The sequence below is a fragment of the Microcaecilia unicolor genome, chromosome 5 (assembly GCF_901765095.1).
Source record: "Microcaecilia unicolor chromosome 5, aMicUni1.1, whole genome shotgun sequence".
Classification (NCBI taxonomy): domain Eukaryota; kingdom Metazoa; phylum Chordata; class Amphibia; order Gymnophiona; family Siphonopidae; genus Microcaecilia; species Microcaecilia unicolor.
Window position 1 is genome coordinate 327,206,780 of NC_044035.1, and position 16,316 is coordinate 327,223,095.

At 45.6% G+C, this 16,316-nt stretch overlaps 1 protein-coding gene across 3 annotated transcripts in view; it reads left to right on the forward strand.

The window, feature by feature from the left end:
* Positions 1-447: 447 nt before the first annotated feature.
* The window catches only part of TK2 (thymidine kinase 2), a 55,807-nt gene continuing 39,938 nt past the window's right edge, over positions 448-16,316 (forward strand). For 2 of the 3 annotated variants that reach the window (XR_003942251.1, XM_030204489.1), the window contains exons 1-5: positions 448-650; positions 6,090-6,127; positions 11,314-11,388; positions 12,863-12,916; positions 14,730-14,819. Coding sequence is in view for 2 of the 3 variants with exons in the window: in XM_030204489.1 (XP_030060349.1) it covers positions 488-650; positions 6,090-6,127; positions 11,314-11,388; positions 12,863-12,916; positions 14,730-14,819 (420 nt within the window). In the remaining variant the exon portion in view is untranslated. The other variant, XM_030204490.1, reaches the window with a different exon arrangement.

The window sequence follows — 16,316 nt, forward strand, 5'->3', positions numbered from 1 at the left end:
TTGGGAGGCTAAGTGCTTTGAAAATATGCCTCCATGTTAGCCACCCAAGAACGATACATTGCAAGCCACATTGAGCCTGCAAAAAGGTGGGAAAATGTGGGCTACAAATGCAATAAATAAATAATTCTCAGCCCTCACGGAAACGCGATCGGAAGAGTTAACTAAGGAAGTGGGTTAGGTTACTCATATTAGCAGTTTCAGAAGCGCTTTAGTCTTTTAACATGTTTCGCTATGGCAGCAGAAGAAGCAGTTGCGTTCATTTGAAACCATGTGATCAGCTGATTGATCTTCTAGCCCCCCCCCCCCCCCAATCTGCTACGCTTGCAATGCACGGGAATTTTTGCAAGATCTGCAGTCCCCGATCTCCTCCTCGGCTACACGTGAGTCCAGGACAATTTGTATCCGCACACAGGAAGCAGATGATACACATCGCGGAAGTGGCCGAGGCAGCGAGAGAGCAGCAACAGAGCGCTGGAGATGTGTCAACATGCTGGTGCTGAAGGGGCTCCGGACGTGGCCCTTTCTCGCTGGTTGTCGGTACCCGAGGAGGAATCAGCAGGCGCCGGTGCAGGCCGCTTTGAGGACGGCTTTGTCTAGCACCGTTCGGGAGCTGTGCACGGCCCGCCGTTCTCCGGACCCGCCTCCTACCGGTAGTGTATTAATTTCAGCCCGTTCAGGCTGAGGGCGCTCGGTAATTTGATTTGTGATGCAGAGAGGCGTGTGGGGTCTGTACAGCGTATGGGCGTTCTGTGCCTGGTACTAAACCCTGTCATTTGGAACCCCAATCCCAACCCTGTATTCAGACGGGCCAGGAGGATCCAGTCTGACACCCAGGGTCGAATGCGTTCTGATAGTTGTCAGACCTGTTTTGCTCAGAGTAACTGGTTGCTGGGAAGGTGCTGGCCCCGTTATATGAAGTGATATTATTACTGTGGCTCTAATAGTGGTATACCAAATACCTAGGAGTTAATCCTCTGTGTATGTTTGTGTGGCGTGCATACAAAAACCCAGACGTTCAGTCCCTACTTCATTCTTATGCAGATTAGTTAAAAAAAAAAAAAAAGAAGAAAACCTGCAAATTATTAGTCAGGCCTTAGCCTGGCTGCTTTGTATAAAAAAAAATGAGCCTAAGTCGTTAGAGCGGTTCTGGTGATCATGAACTCTCTCCTGACTTGGCTGTTTTCCCTCGTCCTTCAAAGGCTAATGGACGATTTGCTGGCCAGTGTACAGCCAGCTTGTTGTTTTTAATTCATATAGGCTTGCTTTCTGTGAAATGAAATGTGCAGGAGTAGATATTTAAGTGGAGCAAAGCGCAAAATATTTTCCATCACCTGCTAAATAAAAGTTGCTGCATCATCTTTCCAGATATTCAGCTGTTTGCATGACTGGGAAATTTTGCTTTTCAGTTTGAAGCAGCCTGGGCATAATTTTACAGTTGTTAGAAGCAGACTTTCTTAAATCATCTGGCAAAAAAATAGTCAAAGGGGTCGCTGTTACTCAGTGGTTTTGACTCCACTTTCAGTCTCACCATGGGGCTCATTTTCAAAGCACTTAGCCTCCCAAAGTTCCATAGAAACCTATGGAACTTAGCCTCCCAAAGTGCTTTGAAAATATGCCTCCATGTCTTCCGGTGGTCAGCTTCAGAGGTGGCTCCAGTCTGTTTTTTTCTTTGCATTGTTGCCTCTGCTACCACTTCCTGTGTGTTCCAAGCCTTACTTTGGTGTTCAGTGTGTTTCAAGTCTCTTTCCTGTAGTGTGACATCAGTGAAGGCCCTCATAAGGTTTGTCGGTGTGCTTGTGTAGCACTTCTGCCCTGTTTCCTAGTCGGCGTGCCTGTGTAGCACTTCTGCCCTGTTGCCTAGTCGGCGTGCCTGTGTAGCACTTCTGCCCTGTTGCCTAGTCAGCGTACCTGTGTAGCACTTCTGCCCCATTGCCTAGTCGGCGTGCCTGTGTAGCACTTCTGCTCCGTTGCCTAGTCGGCGTGCCTGTGTAGCACTTCTACCTTGGTTATTGTCTGTTTGTTCTGTTGTGTGTCTGTGTGGCCCAGCCTAGAGCTCTGACTAGTCTGCTTCACCTAGAGCTCTGCCTAGTCTCTTCTGCCTTCTTCTGTTGTGTTTTGGGTTCCAGTTTGGCCTTGTGGGCCCGTATGAGAGAGCTGTGTGTGCATGGTTTCCAGGTCGGCCTTCGAGTCCATTTGAGTGATTTCTCTTCTGGCTTTACTTAGTTCTGGCCCTGTGTTCCCAGCCTAGTCCAGTCCTGGTTTGTTTCTTAGTACTGCTTGTATGCTCTGTGCACTTCTGGTCTGTTCCTACCTGTGTGCTTATTGCACTTCTAGTCTGCTCGAGTCCTGCTTGTTCAGTCCAGTCCTGGTTTGTGTCTTAGTATAGCCTGTGTGCTCTGTGCACTTCTGGTCTGTTTCTGCCTGTGTGCTTATTGCGCTTCTAGTCTGCTCCAGTCCTGCTTCTTCAGCCCAGTTCTGGTTGGAGGGTTTGCCTGCTGCTGCCATTCATCTACAGCAGCCCAAGAGCTCACGTTGTTCCTGAGTCTGTGACAGTCTGTTAAGAGCCTGAGACCATGACAGTCCTTTTACTACGCTGTGGTAAGCGCTAGCTGATGTGCACAGCAACTTAAAATGACTTACTGTAGGACGCACTCAGGTGTCCTGCTGTGTGCACTACCTGCCTGCTTAAAAATTATTTTTTGGTTGAGGGGCGGAAAGTGGCATTTCTACGCTAATTAGTGCATTCTAATGTGGATGCACTGATTAGTGCAGGATTGCTACGGGAGCCCTTACCATCTACAAAATGGGTGGCAATAAGTGCTCTTGCGGTGATATATTTTTGTAATGGTTGTGTGCTAATGGTGACAGTGCATACCATTAATACAAAAAGTAGAAAATTGGGCATTTAACGTCTGCAGTAAAAATGGCTTTAGCGTGCAGGAAGACTCGTGTAAGGGTGCTCTCTAAGGCCATTTTTTTCTGCAGCTTAGTAAAAGGACCCCAAAAAAATACTTTTAATTTTTTTCTGCAGGAGGTGTCTGGCAGCGGAGAGTGGGCATGCCGGCGCTAATCAAGTAATGTGGGCACATTACCACATGCTACCTGATTAGCACTGGAGCAGCGTGGGAGCCCTTACCACCTCCTAAATAGGTGGCGATAATGGTCACATGCTAATGGAGAAATTAGTGCGTGGCCATTAAAATCCCTCCCCAAATTCAACAAGTAATGGACCAGTGGTTCACCATTGGAATATATATATACTAGCTGTTAGCCCGTTAAAACGGGCAAGATTTTTGTTAACAATGTAGTGGAACAGCCGAAGAAAAATGAGAGTTGGATGTCCAGCATTTCTTCTCTCTTCCTTCCCATCCATCCACGTGCATCTCCTTTCTCTGTGTTCCCTCCCCTTCATCCATGTCCAGAATTTCTGTCTCCCCTCCATCCATGTGCATTTCCTTCCTGTCTTCCCTTCCCCCCTCCATCCATATTCAACAATTTTCCTCTCCCAGCCCTCCCCTCCATCCATCCATGTGCAGCAACCCTCTTCTCTCCCCTGACCTGCCCTCCCCTCCATCCATCCATGTGCAGCAACCCTCTTCTCTCCCCTGACCTGCCCTCCCCTCCATCCATCCATGTGCAGCAACCCTCTTCTCTCCTCTGACCTCCCCTCCCTCCCTTCCGTCCTTCCATATCCAGCAACCCTCCTCTCCCCCCCTCCCCTGCCCCCATGTCCATCAACTCTCCTCTGCTTTCATTACCTCCTGTGAGTTCTCTCGTCAGCTTGCCTCCAGCGCAGTGTTCCATTCCCTCCTGTGAGTCCTCTCGTCAGCTTGCCTCCAGCGCAGTGTTCCTTTCCCTCTCTGTTCCATCCTCTGACATCATCACGTCTTGACGCGGGGGCAGGACAGAGAGGGAAGTCTCTACTGCGCATTTGCGGGTGAGTCGGTCACCTCTCGTTTATATAGTTAGAAGATGGATGGGGGAAAAAAGTCTCATCTATCACTGGGTTAACACCCCACTAATCTCTGCAGTGTGATCTGTTTGATATAACCCTTTGGTGATTGTTGTAATCAATGACAAAAACTCCTTATGTCCATATGATTTGTAACAACTATTGTGACTTCTATTAAAGTAATCATTAATTGTTCTGACCAAATAACACTGTGCTGGGTGACTTAAAAAAGTCATGCAGGACAACACTTATCTTCTGGCTCACTGAGTCCCGACTGACACTCGTTTTGCTGTCACTTTGTCAAGGGATTGGAGCCTCAAAAGGCAGTGACACGATGCCGCCAAGCAATAGCAGTAATCACAGGCATCATGTCACTGCATTTTTGAGTCTTTATTCCCTTGACAAAGTGACAATGGATGTTCTATGCTGTAAATGTTCAAACACTGGGGACGTTTTCCGTGGCCTGTTGCAGATGTTTTATTTTCATACATCTATTTTTGGTATTTTTGTACATAGTGTTTTTCGATTATGCACTTTTCTTTGCGACGTTTAGCGGGAAACGTCTAAAGTCGGACTTGGATGTCCTATGGAAAATACCCTTCCAGATCTATTTTCAGCAAACTCCAGCTGACAATGGAAGGTCATATGGGGACTTTGTAAAACACAAGTGTTGCTACTATTAAAGACGATTTGTTGATCCATCGTAGAAATCCAAGTTCCCAACAATCTAATCTTATCTTGATCTTCAAACTCAGCAGCAGATTCAGCAGAGAACATCGCCATTTGAGTACCCAAGATTCTGGAGATGAGTTTCTGTACTTGTTACTGATTTTCAAATGTCCATTAGAGACCACTGAGGGTTCATTTACTTTAATGCTGTTCTGTCCAGTGACCCAGGGTAAAGGCACCACTGCAAGACTACTACGAGTGGAAATAACTGGAGCCACCACCACACCCCTGTTAGACACTACTGCTTCTGGGGTAGCAGCTTTAAAAACTGGTAGGGGAGGAGGGGTTTGATTCTCCATGTTCAAGGACACTTAGTATATAAGTACATATCGTAAGTAATGCCACACTGGGAAAGACCAAGGGTCCATCGAGCCCAGCTTCCTGTCCATGACAGCGGCCAATCCAGGCCAAGGGCATCTGGCAAGCTTCCCAAACGTACAAACATTCTATACATGTTATTCCTGGAATTGTGGATTTTTCCCAAGTCCATTTAGTAGCGGTTTATGGACTTATCCTTTAGGAAACCGTCTAACCCCTTTTTAAACTCTGCCAAGCTAACCGCCTTCACCATGTTCTCCAGCAACGAATTTTAGAGTTTAATTACGCGTTGGGTGAATGAACATTTTCTCCGATTTGTTTTAAATTTACAACACTGTAGTTTCATCGCATGCCCCCTAGTCCTAGTATTTTTGGAAAGCGTGAACAGACGCTTCACATCCACCTGTTCCATTCCACTCTTTATTTTATATACCTCTATATACTGGAGAGCAGTATTAAGAGGAGTTCACGACTTGGCTGACTGGACATGGTGGTCTATAGGACCTATAGTTGTAGAGTTGAGCCAGTACTCTCAATTTGGGGCTCAATTTTCCTCGCGCTCATAATTCCAGGCCCTCCAGGCTCCGGAGGAGCACCAAAGCGGTAAGTAGTGCTCCTGGCACACCCCTGTGACTGTGCATATCAGGCTGTGGGTCTTTTTATGCAAGCTGTGGGTTCGTGATGTCGTTGCAGGGCTGGGTGCAGTGATCTGTAGGATTCTACTCTGTTCTACTGCCTCCTCTGCTGTATTGTACCACATGGCCCCATGGGCAGGTGTTGGTTCCAGAATGACCTCTCTCTCAATCTCTCTCTCTCTCTCTCTCTCAGTTTACAATAAAAAAAAATGCATATGTAAAATGCCTATTTTAGGCACATCCTAAGCTTTTTTTTTCGAGTCGCTCTGAGCAGCTAATTTCCACAGAATGAAGCCATTATTGGGGGATATTCCCAACAAGGGATCACTTTTGACAGGGTTGTACAACATCATAAGCCATGGCAGCTGTAATTTTCTTAATATACTGTGTTTATAGAGTTGCATATTCTATGTGTAGTTTCCTAGTTCTTCTAACACTTGTATTTTCTGGTACAGGGAAACTCCAGAAGAATGGAGGAGAGACAAAGTCAGTTGTAAGTAAATTAGGCATTAAAAATTTGAAGAAAAAAAAAAGTGGAGCCAATTTATTTTGTTTATAATGGGAACAAGCATGTCCTATCTTTCAAATACCTTGTTGGTTTATAAAATTGTATTAGCAAAAAAAAAAAAATTAAGGGGTCCTTTTACTAAGCTGTGTTATTCACACCTAATGTAGCAAAAGATGAAAAACAGGGCATCCTTCAGAAACCTTGAAATCTGCATTTGCTAATACATTTTTTCTAATGTTTTTAAGGGGGCATGTTGGGTAGAGAGTGGATGTTCTGCACTAACCAGTTAACGCATCTAGCTAGCTAGCGAATGGATTCTGCGTGAGCCCTTACTGCCTGCAAAATAGGCGGCAGTAAGTGCTCAAGCGGTAATTTAAAAAGATGGCTGTGCGCTAATGGCAACATCAGCGCACAGCCATTAATGCAAAAAATAGAAAAAAGCATTTTTATGGTTTAATTTAATTCTGGCCTTTATAATCTGCTGGAGTAGCCTAGTGGTTAGTGCAGCGGACTCTGATCCTGGGGAACTGGGTTCGATTCCCACTGCAGCTCCTTGTGACTCTGGGCAAGACTGAGCTTCTCATCTTTCCCCCTAACCAAACCTTTCCTCCTCCTCCTCCATTCTCTATTTCTGTGGATAACACTCTTATCCTTCCTGTCTCATCAGCTCGTAACCTTGGGGTCATCTTCGACTCCTCCCTCTCCTTCTTTGCACATATGCAACAGACTGCTAAAACCTGTCGTTTCTTTCTCTATATCAGCAAAATTCGCCCTTTCCTTTCTGAGCACACTACCAGAACCCTCATCCACACTCTTATCACCTCTTGCTTAGACTATTGCAACTTGCTTTTCATAGGTCTCCCACTTAGCCATCTCTCTCCTCTTCAATCTGTTCAAAATTCTGCTGCACGACTAATATTCCACCAGTGTCGTTATGCTCATATTAGCCCTCTCCTCAAGTCACTTCACTGGCTTCCTATCCGTTTCCGCATACAGTTCAAACTCCTCTTATTGACTTATAAGTGCATTCACTCTGCAGCTCCTCAGTACCTCTCCACTCTCATCTCTCCCTACATTCCTCCCCGGGAACTCCGTTCACTGGGTAAATCTCTCTTATCTGCACCTTTCTTCTCCACTGCTAACTCCAGACTCTGTTCCTTTTATCTTGCTGCACTATATGCCTGGAATAGACTTCCTGAGCCGGTACGTCAAGCTCCATCTTTGGCCGTCTTCAAATCTAAGCTAAAAGCCCACCTTTTTGATGCTGCTTTTAACGCCTAACCCTTATTCACTTTGTTCAGAACCCTTATTTTATCATTCTCACTTTAATATTCCCTTATCTCTTGTTTGTTCTGTCTGTCCTAATTAGATTGTAAGCTCTGTCGAGCAGGGACTGTCTCTTTATGTTTAAGTGTACAGCGCTGCGTACATCTAGTTGCGCTTTAGAAATAAGTAGTAGTAGTCACTTAACCCTCCATTGCCCCTGGTACAAAATAAGTACCTGAATATTTGTAAACCGCTTTGAATGTAGTTGTAAAAACCACAGAAAGGTGGTATATAAGTCCCATTCCCTTCCCCCCTCCCCTTAACCATCAAGTTCAAGGTGAAGGATAATCACACATTATAAGCAGGTACTTTCTCTGTCCCTGGAGGGCTCACAATCTCAGAGCCCTGTTTACAAAGCTGCACTGTAGGCGCATCAACATTTTAGCACAAGCTAAAAATTAGCACGCGCTAACGCTAGAGACACCCATAGGAATATATAATGGGTGTCTCTAGTGTTAGTGCATGCTAAAAAGCTAGCACGCCTACAGCGCAGCTTAGTAAACAGGGCCCTTAGTTTTTGTACCTGAGACAATGAAGGGTTAAGGGGTCCTTTTACTAAGGTGCGCTGAAAAATGGCCTGTGGTAGTTTAGGCACGGGTTTTGGGCGCGCGTAGGTTCATTTTTCAGCACGCTTGTAAAAAAGACCTTTTTAAAAATTTTGCCAAAAATGGATGTGCGGCAAAATCAAAATTTGCATGTGTCCATCTTGAGACCTTACCGCCAGCCATTGACCTAGCGGTAAAGCCTCACACGGTGACCGTTCGGTAATGACCTACGCGCATCAAATGCCACTTGGCGCGTGTCCAATATGCGCGTCCGAAAATAAAAATTATTTTTCGGACGCACACCAAAATTGAAACTACTCCAAGAGCCGCGCGGTAGCAGGGTGGTAACGCCATTTTGGCGCACGTTGGTCGTGCGTAGACGCTTACGTGGCTTAGTAAAAGGGCCCCCAAATGATTTGCCCAGGTTCACAAGGAGCTGCAGTGGGAATCAAACCCAGGACACTGGGTTGGCCTTGGGAAAGACCCATGTAAAGGTGCGCTAAGGCCACTTTTTATTGCAGCTGAGTAAAAGGACCTCTAAATTTAAAAAGTGGCAGCTATGTAATTATGATGTGTTGTAATTAGATAAAAACATAGCTGTAGGTTTGCAGTATTTCAGAAATACGTGCAGTAAATTATATTCTCTGTTGCCCCACTAACCATCCTATACAAGGCTTGCAGAAAAGTACTTAATTTTTTAAGCTACACTTTTATCATTTTCCAGAATTCCTGGAAGCAGCCATGCAAGGAGGAATGGTGCTGTTTACTTTCTATGGCATGGGATTTGATTGGGCCATGTCATGTGGGTGTATTATTTACTTATGTCGTAGCCATCATGGCCCAGTTGGATCTAGTAAGTTCGAAGAAACCTGTGCTGATCTTTAACCTCTTCTCCCAGAGGTTTGGAGGATGCAAGCTGTACAATTGTATTTCCACTATTCATATCTTACTAGTAAAAAAGCCCCGTTTCTGATGCAAATGAAACGGGGGCTAGCAATGTTTTCTTCTGTGTGCATGTGGGAGTGTGTGTGTCCCTGCCCTCTGGCCTCTCTCCCCTCCCCCCTCTGAGTCCTTCACTGTTACAGAGCCAGCGATTTGATTTCGTGCTCTGCTGTTTTCTTTCACTGACTGTGTTACAGAGAGGGCGGGGCAGACACTCATAGGGAAACCGGATATCTCGCCCCCTTCACACTTCCGGCTGGAGGCTTCATAGAACATTGGTGTTGCCTTTTATATAGAGAGATTGTAAGCCACACTGAACCCGCAAAGAGGTGGGAAAATGTGGGATACAAATGCAATAAATAAATAAATGACATTAAATAATATAATACTGAAGAAAAACTGAATTAACGTGGGCTGTTTTTCAGTTCTCGGGTATTTATGAAATACTGCACAAGACATGGTTCCCAGCTTTACCTTAATGGTATGCTATTTAAGAATGAACTTAAGGTAGATTTCTCCTATCCCAGGGGTGGGCAACCTGCTGCCTGCTACTGAATTTTATGCGGCCCATGAGACCACGGGAAGTATACACAGAAAATGGTTCACACAAACGTCATTAGCCAGAGTTTTGTTGTAACTGAAACTGTTGCAGAACAGAACAGTGGGACAAGACTTGTTTGACGATGTTAGCAATTGTTTAGAAAGACAGAAGTATACCGTAATTAAGTGGTTCCCAAACCTGGTCCTGGAGGCACCCCATCCAGTCAGGTTTTCAGGATATCCACAGTGAATATTCATGAGATCGATTTTCATGCACTGCCTCCACTGAATGCAAAGCTCTCTCATGAATATGCATTGTGGCTATCCCGAAAATCTAACTGACTGGGGTGCCTCCAGGATCAGGTTTGGGAACCACTGTCGTAATGGACCATTCTGGTAATGATTGTTTATTCAGTCAGTCATCATATTGAGTTTTATTGGCAGTGAATTGTTATTTGTTAATTTTCTGTGTGTGGCACACTAGAGTTACTATCGAAGTGGGAAGTGGACCCATGACTCCAGGGAAACGGGACTACGGTGATGAAAAGGAAACAGCTTTATTCACAGACTCGACACAGTACTGTGTTTCGGCCACAGACCTGCCTCAGGAGTCTTGAATGATTCAAAACGTTTTGTCTTTCACAGACGACACAGAGACGCTGCATTGCTTGCAACATTTCATTCTAGAAGTCTTTATCAAGACTATACGAATTATATCCACTCATTCATACAACTTGAATCATTCAAGACTCCTGAGGCAGGCCTGTTGCCGAAACACAGTACTGTGTCGAGTCTGTGAATAAAGCTGTTTCCTTTTATCACCGTAGTCCCGTTTCCCTGGAGTCATCGGTCCACTTCCCGTTTTGATAGTTTATGTTCATGGGGGTTTGTGTTCATCCACCCCGGTGGATACCTTACACTAGAGATACGGACATTCATGTGGCCCTCTGTGTATAAAGGTTGCCCATCTCAGTCCTGTCAGTCACAGAATAATTAGGACATAGGATATACATTCTACTACTACTACTAATCATTTCTATAACACTACTAGATGCTCATTATCCCTGGATTCTATATAGTGCGCTTAGATTTAGGTGCTGAAATCAGTGCGGATTCTATAACATCCATACGCAACTTAATTGCTTTAACAAGCTGATGAGCTCTGATATCAGCACTTAAGCAATAATGAGCACTAATTTAGCACTGATTAGAATTTAGGTTCACAACTCAGAGTATTCTGTAATGATGTGCGCTGAACACACACGTGCAGGCAAAAAGGGGCGTGGTTATGGGCAGGGAAATGGGCGTTCTGAAATCTTGGCGCCAAGTGCGCCTAAATCTATACACTGGGATTTACGCCATGTTTGACTTGGTGTGAATGGGTGCACGGAGATTTAGGCGCTGAAATATCAACTAAGCGTATTTTATAGTCGGCACCTAAATCTAGGTGCTGGTTGTAGAATACTCTTAGCACTGTTTTTTTGTATTTTAGGCGTCATATATAGAATCTCCTTCTACTTTCTCTGTCCCTATTTTTTTTTTTTTTTGTACCTGGGGCAATGGAGGGTTAAGTGACTTGCCCAAGGTCACAAGGAGCTGCAACGGGAATTGCACCCAAGTCACCAGGATCAAAGCCCGCTGCACTAACCATTAGGCTATCCCTCCATTCAGTTTTCTGATTCTCTTATAACACTTGAGTTGGAATGTAGGAGGGTCTGGAAGAGATCCTAAGCATGTACAAAAGTATAGTGGTGGAATGGAAGCATAAGAGAGGATTGCTTTTACATATTGTCAAACGGAACAGATTTCTATTCACAGATTTCCATAGAAGGCAACATAGCCAGTGGGAAAACAACGTGCCTGGAATATTTTGCTAAAACTACCAACTTGGAGGTACCAGACTTTTTTTTTTTTTGTTATTGTATTTGGGATGTACTGGGTACTGCCCAGTGACTTGGCTTGGCTACTGTTGGAGACAGGATGCTGAATTTGAAGGTCCTTCAGCCTGGCTCGGGGGTTCTCAGCCCAGTCCTTGGGTACACCTAGCCAGTCAGATTTTCAGGATATACCTGAGATAAATTTGCTTCCACTGTGTGCAAATTTATCTCGTACATATTCATGGTGGGTATCCTGAAAACTTGACTGAGTGTGTCTTGAGGACTAAAGTTGAGAAACTCTGGTCTGATCTGACATGGCATGCCTTATATATTGGTCACTCAATAAATTAAGTTTTTCACATGATTCAACTTAACAACAGGAGCTACCGTGTTCCCTGAAAATAAGACACTGTCTTATATTAATTTTTGCTCCCCAAGACCCGCTAGGTCTTATTTTCAGGGGAGGCCTTATTTTTCGGGGAAACCGGGTCGCCCCCCCCCAACCGAGATCGCCGGCTCCCCCCACCCTCAGTTGCTCCCGGAACTAACCTCTTAAACGCTTCCTTTCACCATTCATCTTCGCACTCGCAGCAAGCAGCAGGGCAGGCCACTCCTTCCTTCCGTGTCCCGCCCTCGCCTGATGTTACGTTACGTCAGGTGAGGGCGGGACACGGAAGGAAGGAGTGGCCTGCCCTGCTGCTTGCAGCGAGTGCGAAGGTGAAAGGAAGTGTTTAAGAGGTTAGTTCCAGGAGCGACTGAGGGCGGGGGGAGCCGCCGATCGAGGGGGGGAGCTGGCGATCTCGGGTGGGGGGCTGACCCCGATGTTTCACCAAATCTGCAGTTACAACTAAGGGCCCGGTTTACTAAGGGGTGCTAGCGTTTTTACTGCGTGCTAAACATTCGAGACACCCACGCTCTCATAACGCAAGACTTTAAAAATCAACCATGCTCCAGTGTTCTGTGTGGTCTGAAGTTTCCTTAGTACTAGTTTTTTTTAACAACCAACATAAAACTGCATTACAGTAAATTATACTAAAGATTGCACCAGTGCTCAGAATGTCTCAGTAGAAAAGAAGGTTCCGATTCTCTTCAATTTCCACAATGCCCTAAAAATCTTAGGCCCTTCTCGTGCTAAACGCTAAAGACACCCATATATTCCTGTGGGTGTCTCGAGTGTTTAGCATGCGCTAAAAACGCTAGCACCCCTTAGTAAACCGGGCCCTTAGTTGTAACTGCAGATACTTGCTATTCAAAGTTAAATATTGGTCACTAATTACTCCCAATATTTTCAGATTAGATTCCAAAGGATAAACAGCATGATCAATTATAAAGCTAGCCTATTTAACTTTTGTTTAAATGTTGACACCCATGCTTCCATAATATCTAAACCTTGTTTAATAAATATATCATAAATATTTTATCAAAGGGAATATAGATTGTTACATCATCTGCATAGATAAAAGGATTGATAATAATGTTGGTTCTCTTAGGTTTTAGAAGAACCTGTTGCAAAATGGAGAAACATTCGAGGCCATAATCCTCTGGTAGGTCACTTAAATTAGAGTTTTCTACCATTGCCTTATTAATTGTAAAGGAGTTAGGCTTTATTAATTTCAGGAATCCCTCCCACTTTGCACGAGTCACTTTTTGGTTAGATTCTTTGTCTTCCCCTTCTAGTCCTTGAGGGCAATCAACAGGTCTGGTTTCAAGATATCCCTAATGGATATGCATGAGAGTGATTTGGAGCCTGAAAACCTTACCCATTGGCGGCCTTTGAGGACTGGGGTTGAAGACCAAGGTATTAGATTGGGGATTCTCAACCCCAGTCCTCAGGATACACCAAGACAGTCTAGTTCAGTGATGGCGAACCTATGGCAAGCGTGCCAGAGAGGGCACGCGTGCCGGCCGTCGCCTCAGCTAGTTCCAGCCCTCCGTCGTCCCTCTCACCCACCCGGCACCAGGCCTTCCTCCCTCCCATCCGGCACCAGCCCGCCTGGCCTCCATCCCTCCCTCTGAGCACGAAATTTAAAAGTATTCCCTTGTCGGAGTTAAGGCAGCATCAGCAGTAGCAGCGAAAAGCGTGCTGCTGGCTCAGCGTGCCTCCTTCAGCCTTCCGTCGCTCAAGCTCTGGTCCTGCCCTAACAGGAAATGAGGGCAGGACCAGAGCTTGAGAGAGGGATGGAGGCCGGGCGGGCTTGTGCCGGGTGGGAGGGAGGGAGGAATGCCTGGTGCCGGGTGGGTGGGAGGAATGCCTGGTGCCTGCTGCTGGGTGGGAGGGAGGGAGGCAGGCAGGCCTGGTGCTGGATGGGTGGGAGGCCTGGTGCTGGGTGGGAGGGTGGCCTGGTGCTGGGTGGGTGGCCTGGTGCTGGGTGGGAGTGCTGGGTGGGTGGCCTGGTGCCTGCTGCTGTGTGGGAGGGAGGCAGGCCGGCCTGGTGCTGGGTGGGAGGGAGGCCGGCCTGGTGCTGGGTGGGAGGCTTGGTGCTGGGTGGGTGGGAGGCTGGCCTGGTGCCTGGTACTGGGTGGGAGGCTTGTCGCTGGAAGGGAGGGTGGGCAGGGGGGAGAGGAGGGTGGCTGGACATGGGTGGGTGGATGGAGGGGAGGGCAGGGAGGAGAAAAACTGCACATGGATGGAGGGCAAGAAATGAAGAAGAAAGGAGGAAAGTAAAGAAATAAATGGAAAGGAAGCCTGGAAACGGAGTTGAGAGAACAGGACCAATATGGATAGAAAAACAAAGTCACCAGACAACAAAGGTAGAAAAAATCATTTTATTTTTATTTTAGTGTTTGGAATATGTCCAATTTACATCTGCTGTCTTATTTTGCACTGGGTATACTGGAGCTGTAACAGTTTACAGAAATGATTTATAATGAAAAAAATCATGTTATTTTTTTCTCCTATACTAGTATAATATTTTCAATGATGTCTGTTTATATGCACCATGGCTGGTGTAAGGGGTGTGGCCATCATAGGGTGGAGTCATGTGGTGACCCCGCCCATAATGAGTTAAATTGCCCTATTGGCAGTTTGCGATAAATAATTAGATTTTGGGTTGCTGTTTGGGCACTCAGTCTCTGAAAGGTTCACCATCACTGGTCTAGTTTTTAAGATATCCACAATGAATATGCATGAGATAAATATGCATATGTCACCTCCATTGTATGCAAATCTGTCTCGTGTATATTGATTGTGGATATCCTGAAAGCCTGACTGGCTTAGCTGTTCCTGAGGATGGGTTGAGAGGGTTGAAGTCCATATTTGACTGATTCAACAGAGTGAACTGTTTGCCTCACTAGCATACATATGCTGAATGTTCACCTGGCTGTTTTGATAGCTATTGAAACATGTTCCCTTTTCAGGGTTTGATGTACCAGGACTCTGCTCGTTGGGGAATAACTTTACAGACCTACATTCAGCTCACCATGCTGGAGAGGCACACCAGGTCAAGTGTAAGTTTTGTCTTTTGCCCTCACTTTGATTTCTGCAGAGATAGATTGGAGGAGAGAAAGACCTTTACAAAAAACTGCTCTCATTTATTCATGCAGGGAGGTGAGATTGTGCAGTGACAGATAAATTTCAGGGTGGGCCTGTGGGTAAAATGGGTGGGCATGACTCATTCTTCCTTCCAGCCCTTCCCCCCACCCATGCTCAACTTTAAAATTTTAATACCTTAAATAGTGGGGATCCCCAAGCCCCACCAACTGAAGACAGCCAAAAGCCATCAGAACTCCTCTCAGCCAACCTCAGCAGTCAGTGGCAGTTTTCCTGACCTGCCAGTGCCGGCACTTCATGCATGCTCATGTTTTTTGTGCATGAGCTGAGCATGCTTAGGGTGCTAGCATTAGCAGGTGAGGAATGCTACCTCTGATTGCTGAGGTTGGCTGAGGGGAGATCTAGTGGCCTTCATATGTCTTCTTATGCTAAGAATGACAAGGTTTGTATATTTATATGTTTTGGGCTGTGTGGGTTTTAGTTATCATAAATATATCATTCCTTATTGCCCTCCCAGACCAGTCCAGATTTGTGGGTTATGTTCTCCTGCCAGCAGGTGGAGAATGAGAAGTACTGAACTATGTTAAACATATGCAGCCCCTTAGCCAGTCACTATTTCTCAGTCTCCATTAGGTGGTAGGTCAGATATCCAGTGCAGCCTCTTCTCGAGTCTAGTAGGAAAGTTGTTTGTTTTTTTCTGGAGATAATAGACAGAAGCTAATTAGTGAGGTTCAGTCTTGAAGAGCTTGGCTGTTCTAGGAGCCTTGGAATGTTACTCCTGGGTGTCCCAGGTCCCTCACCCTGCTCTCCCAAACACCTGTTTTTGCCGTGCTATTTAACGGGTAGCTGTTGTGTGCCTCAGTCCCTTCCTCACAGAAAGAGAACCATGAGTGCCAGACCTAAGTATTTCTGCAACAGACAAAAAAAAAAAGTTTTCAGCTAGATCAGAGATTTTCAATCCAGTCCTCGGAGCATTGTGGGGATTTTCAGGTGTGCCCTGAGGATTGGGTTGAAAACCTCTGAGCTAGATTATGGTATGCTTCCATGTGCTCTCTAATTTATTTTTCAATGAAAGCAAGAGCCTGTTTCAGTTTTTGTGTGGGGGGAGAGTTTTTTTTTAAATTCTGGTCACAGTTCTGTTGTTCTGCCTTGCCTCCACGCCTCCTGCCATGTGGTGTCTATATTTCTTTACAGCCTAGTCAGGGAGCTTATATAGCAGCACAGTCAGAAAAGTTGAAGCACTGTGTAGTTTGTGGGGAATGCCATCAAGCATGCACTGCATTGGCTCGCTTTTGGGAGTGTGAGGAGAGAGTGGAGAAACTGACTTTGGCCTGTGGTGATCAAGGTTCCCTTTTAGAGATCAGTCCTTTCGAGGCAAATGTAGAGGTGAAAGAAACTTCATCGGAACCTCTACAAGTGTCTCCAAAGGTTCGCAGTGAAGGTTTTTGGGCATA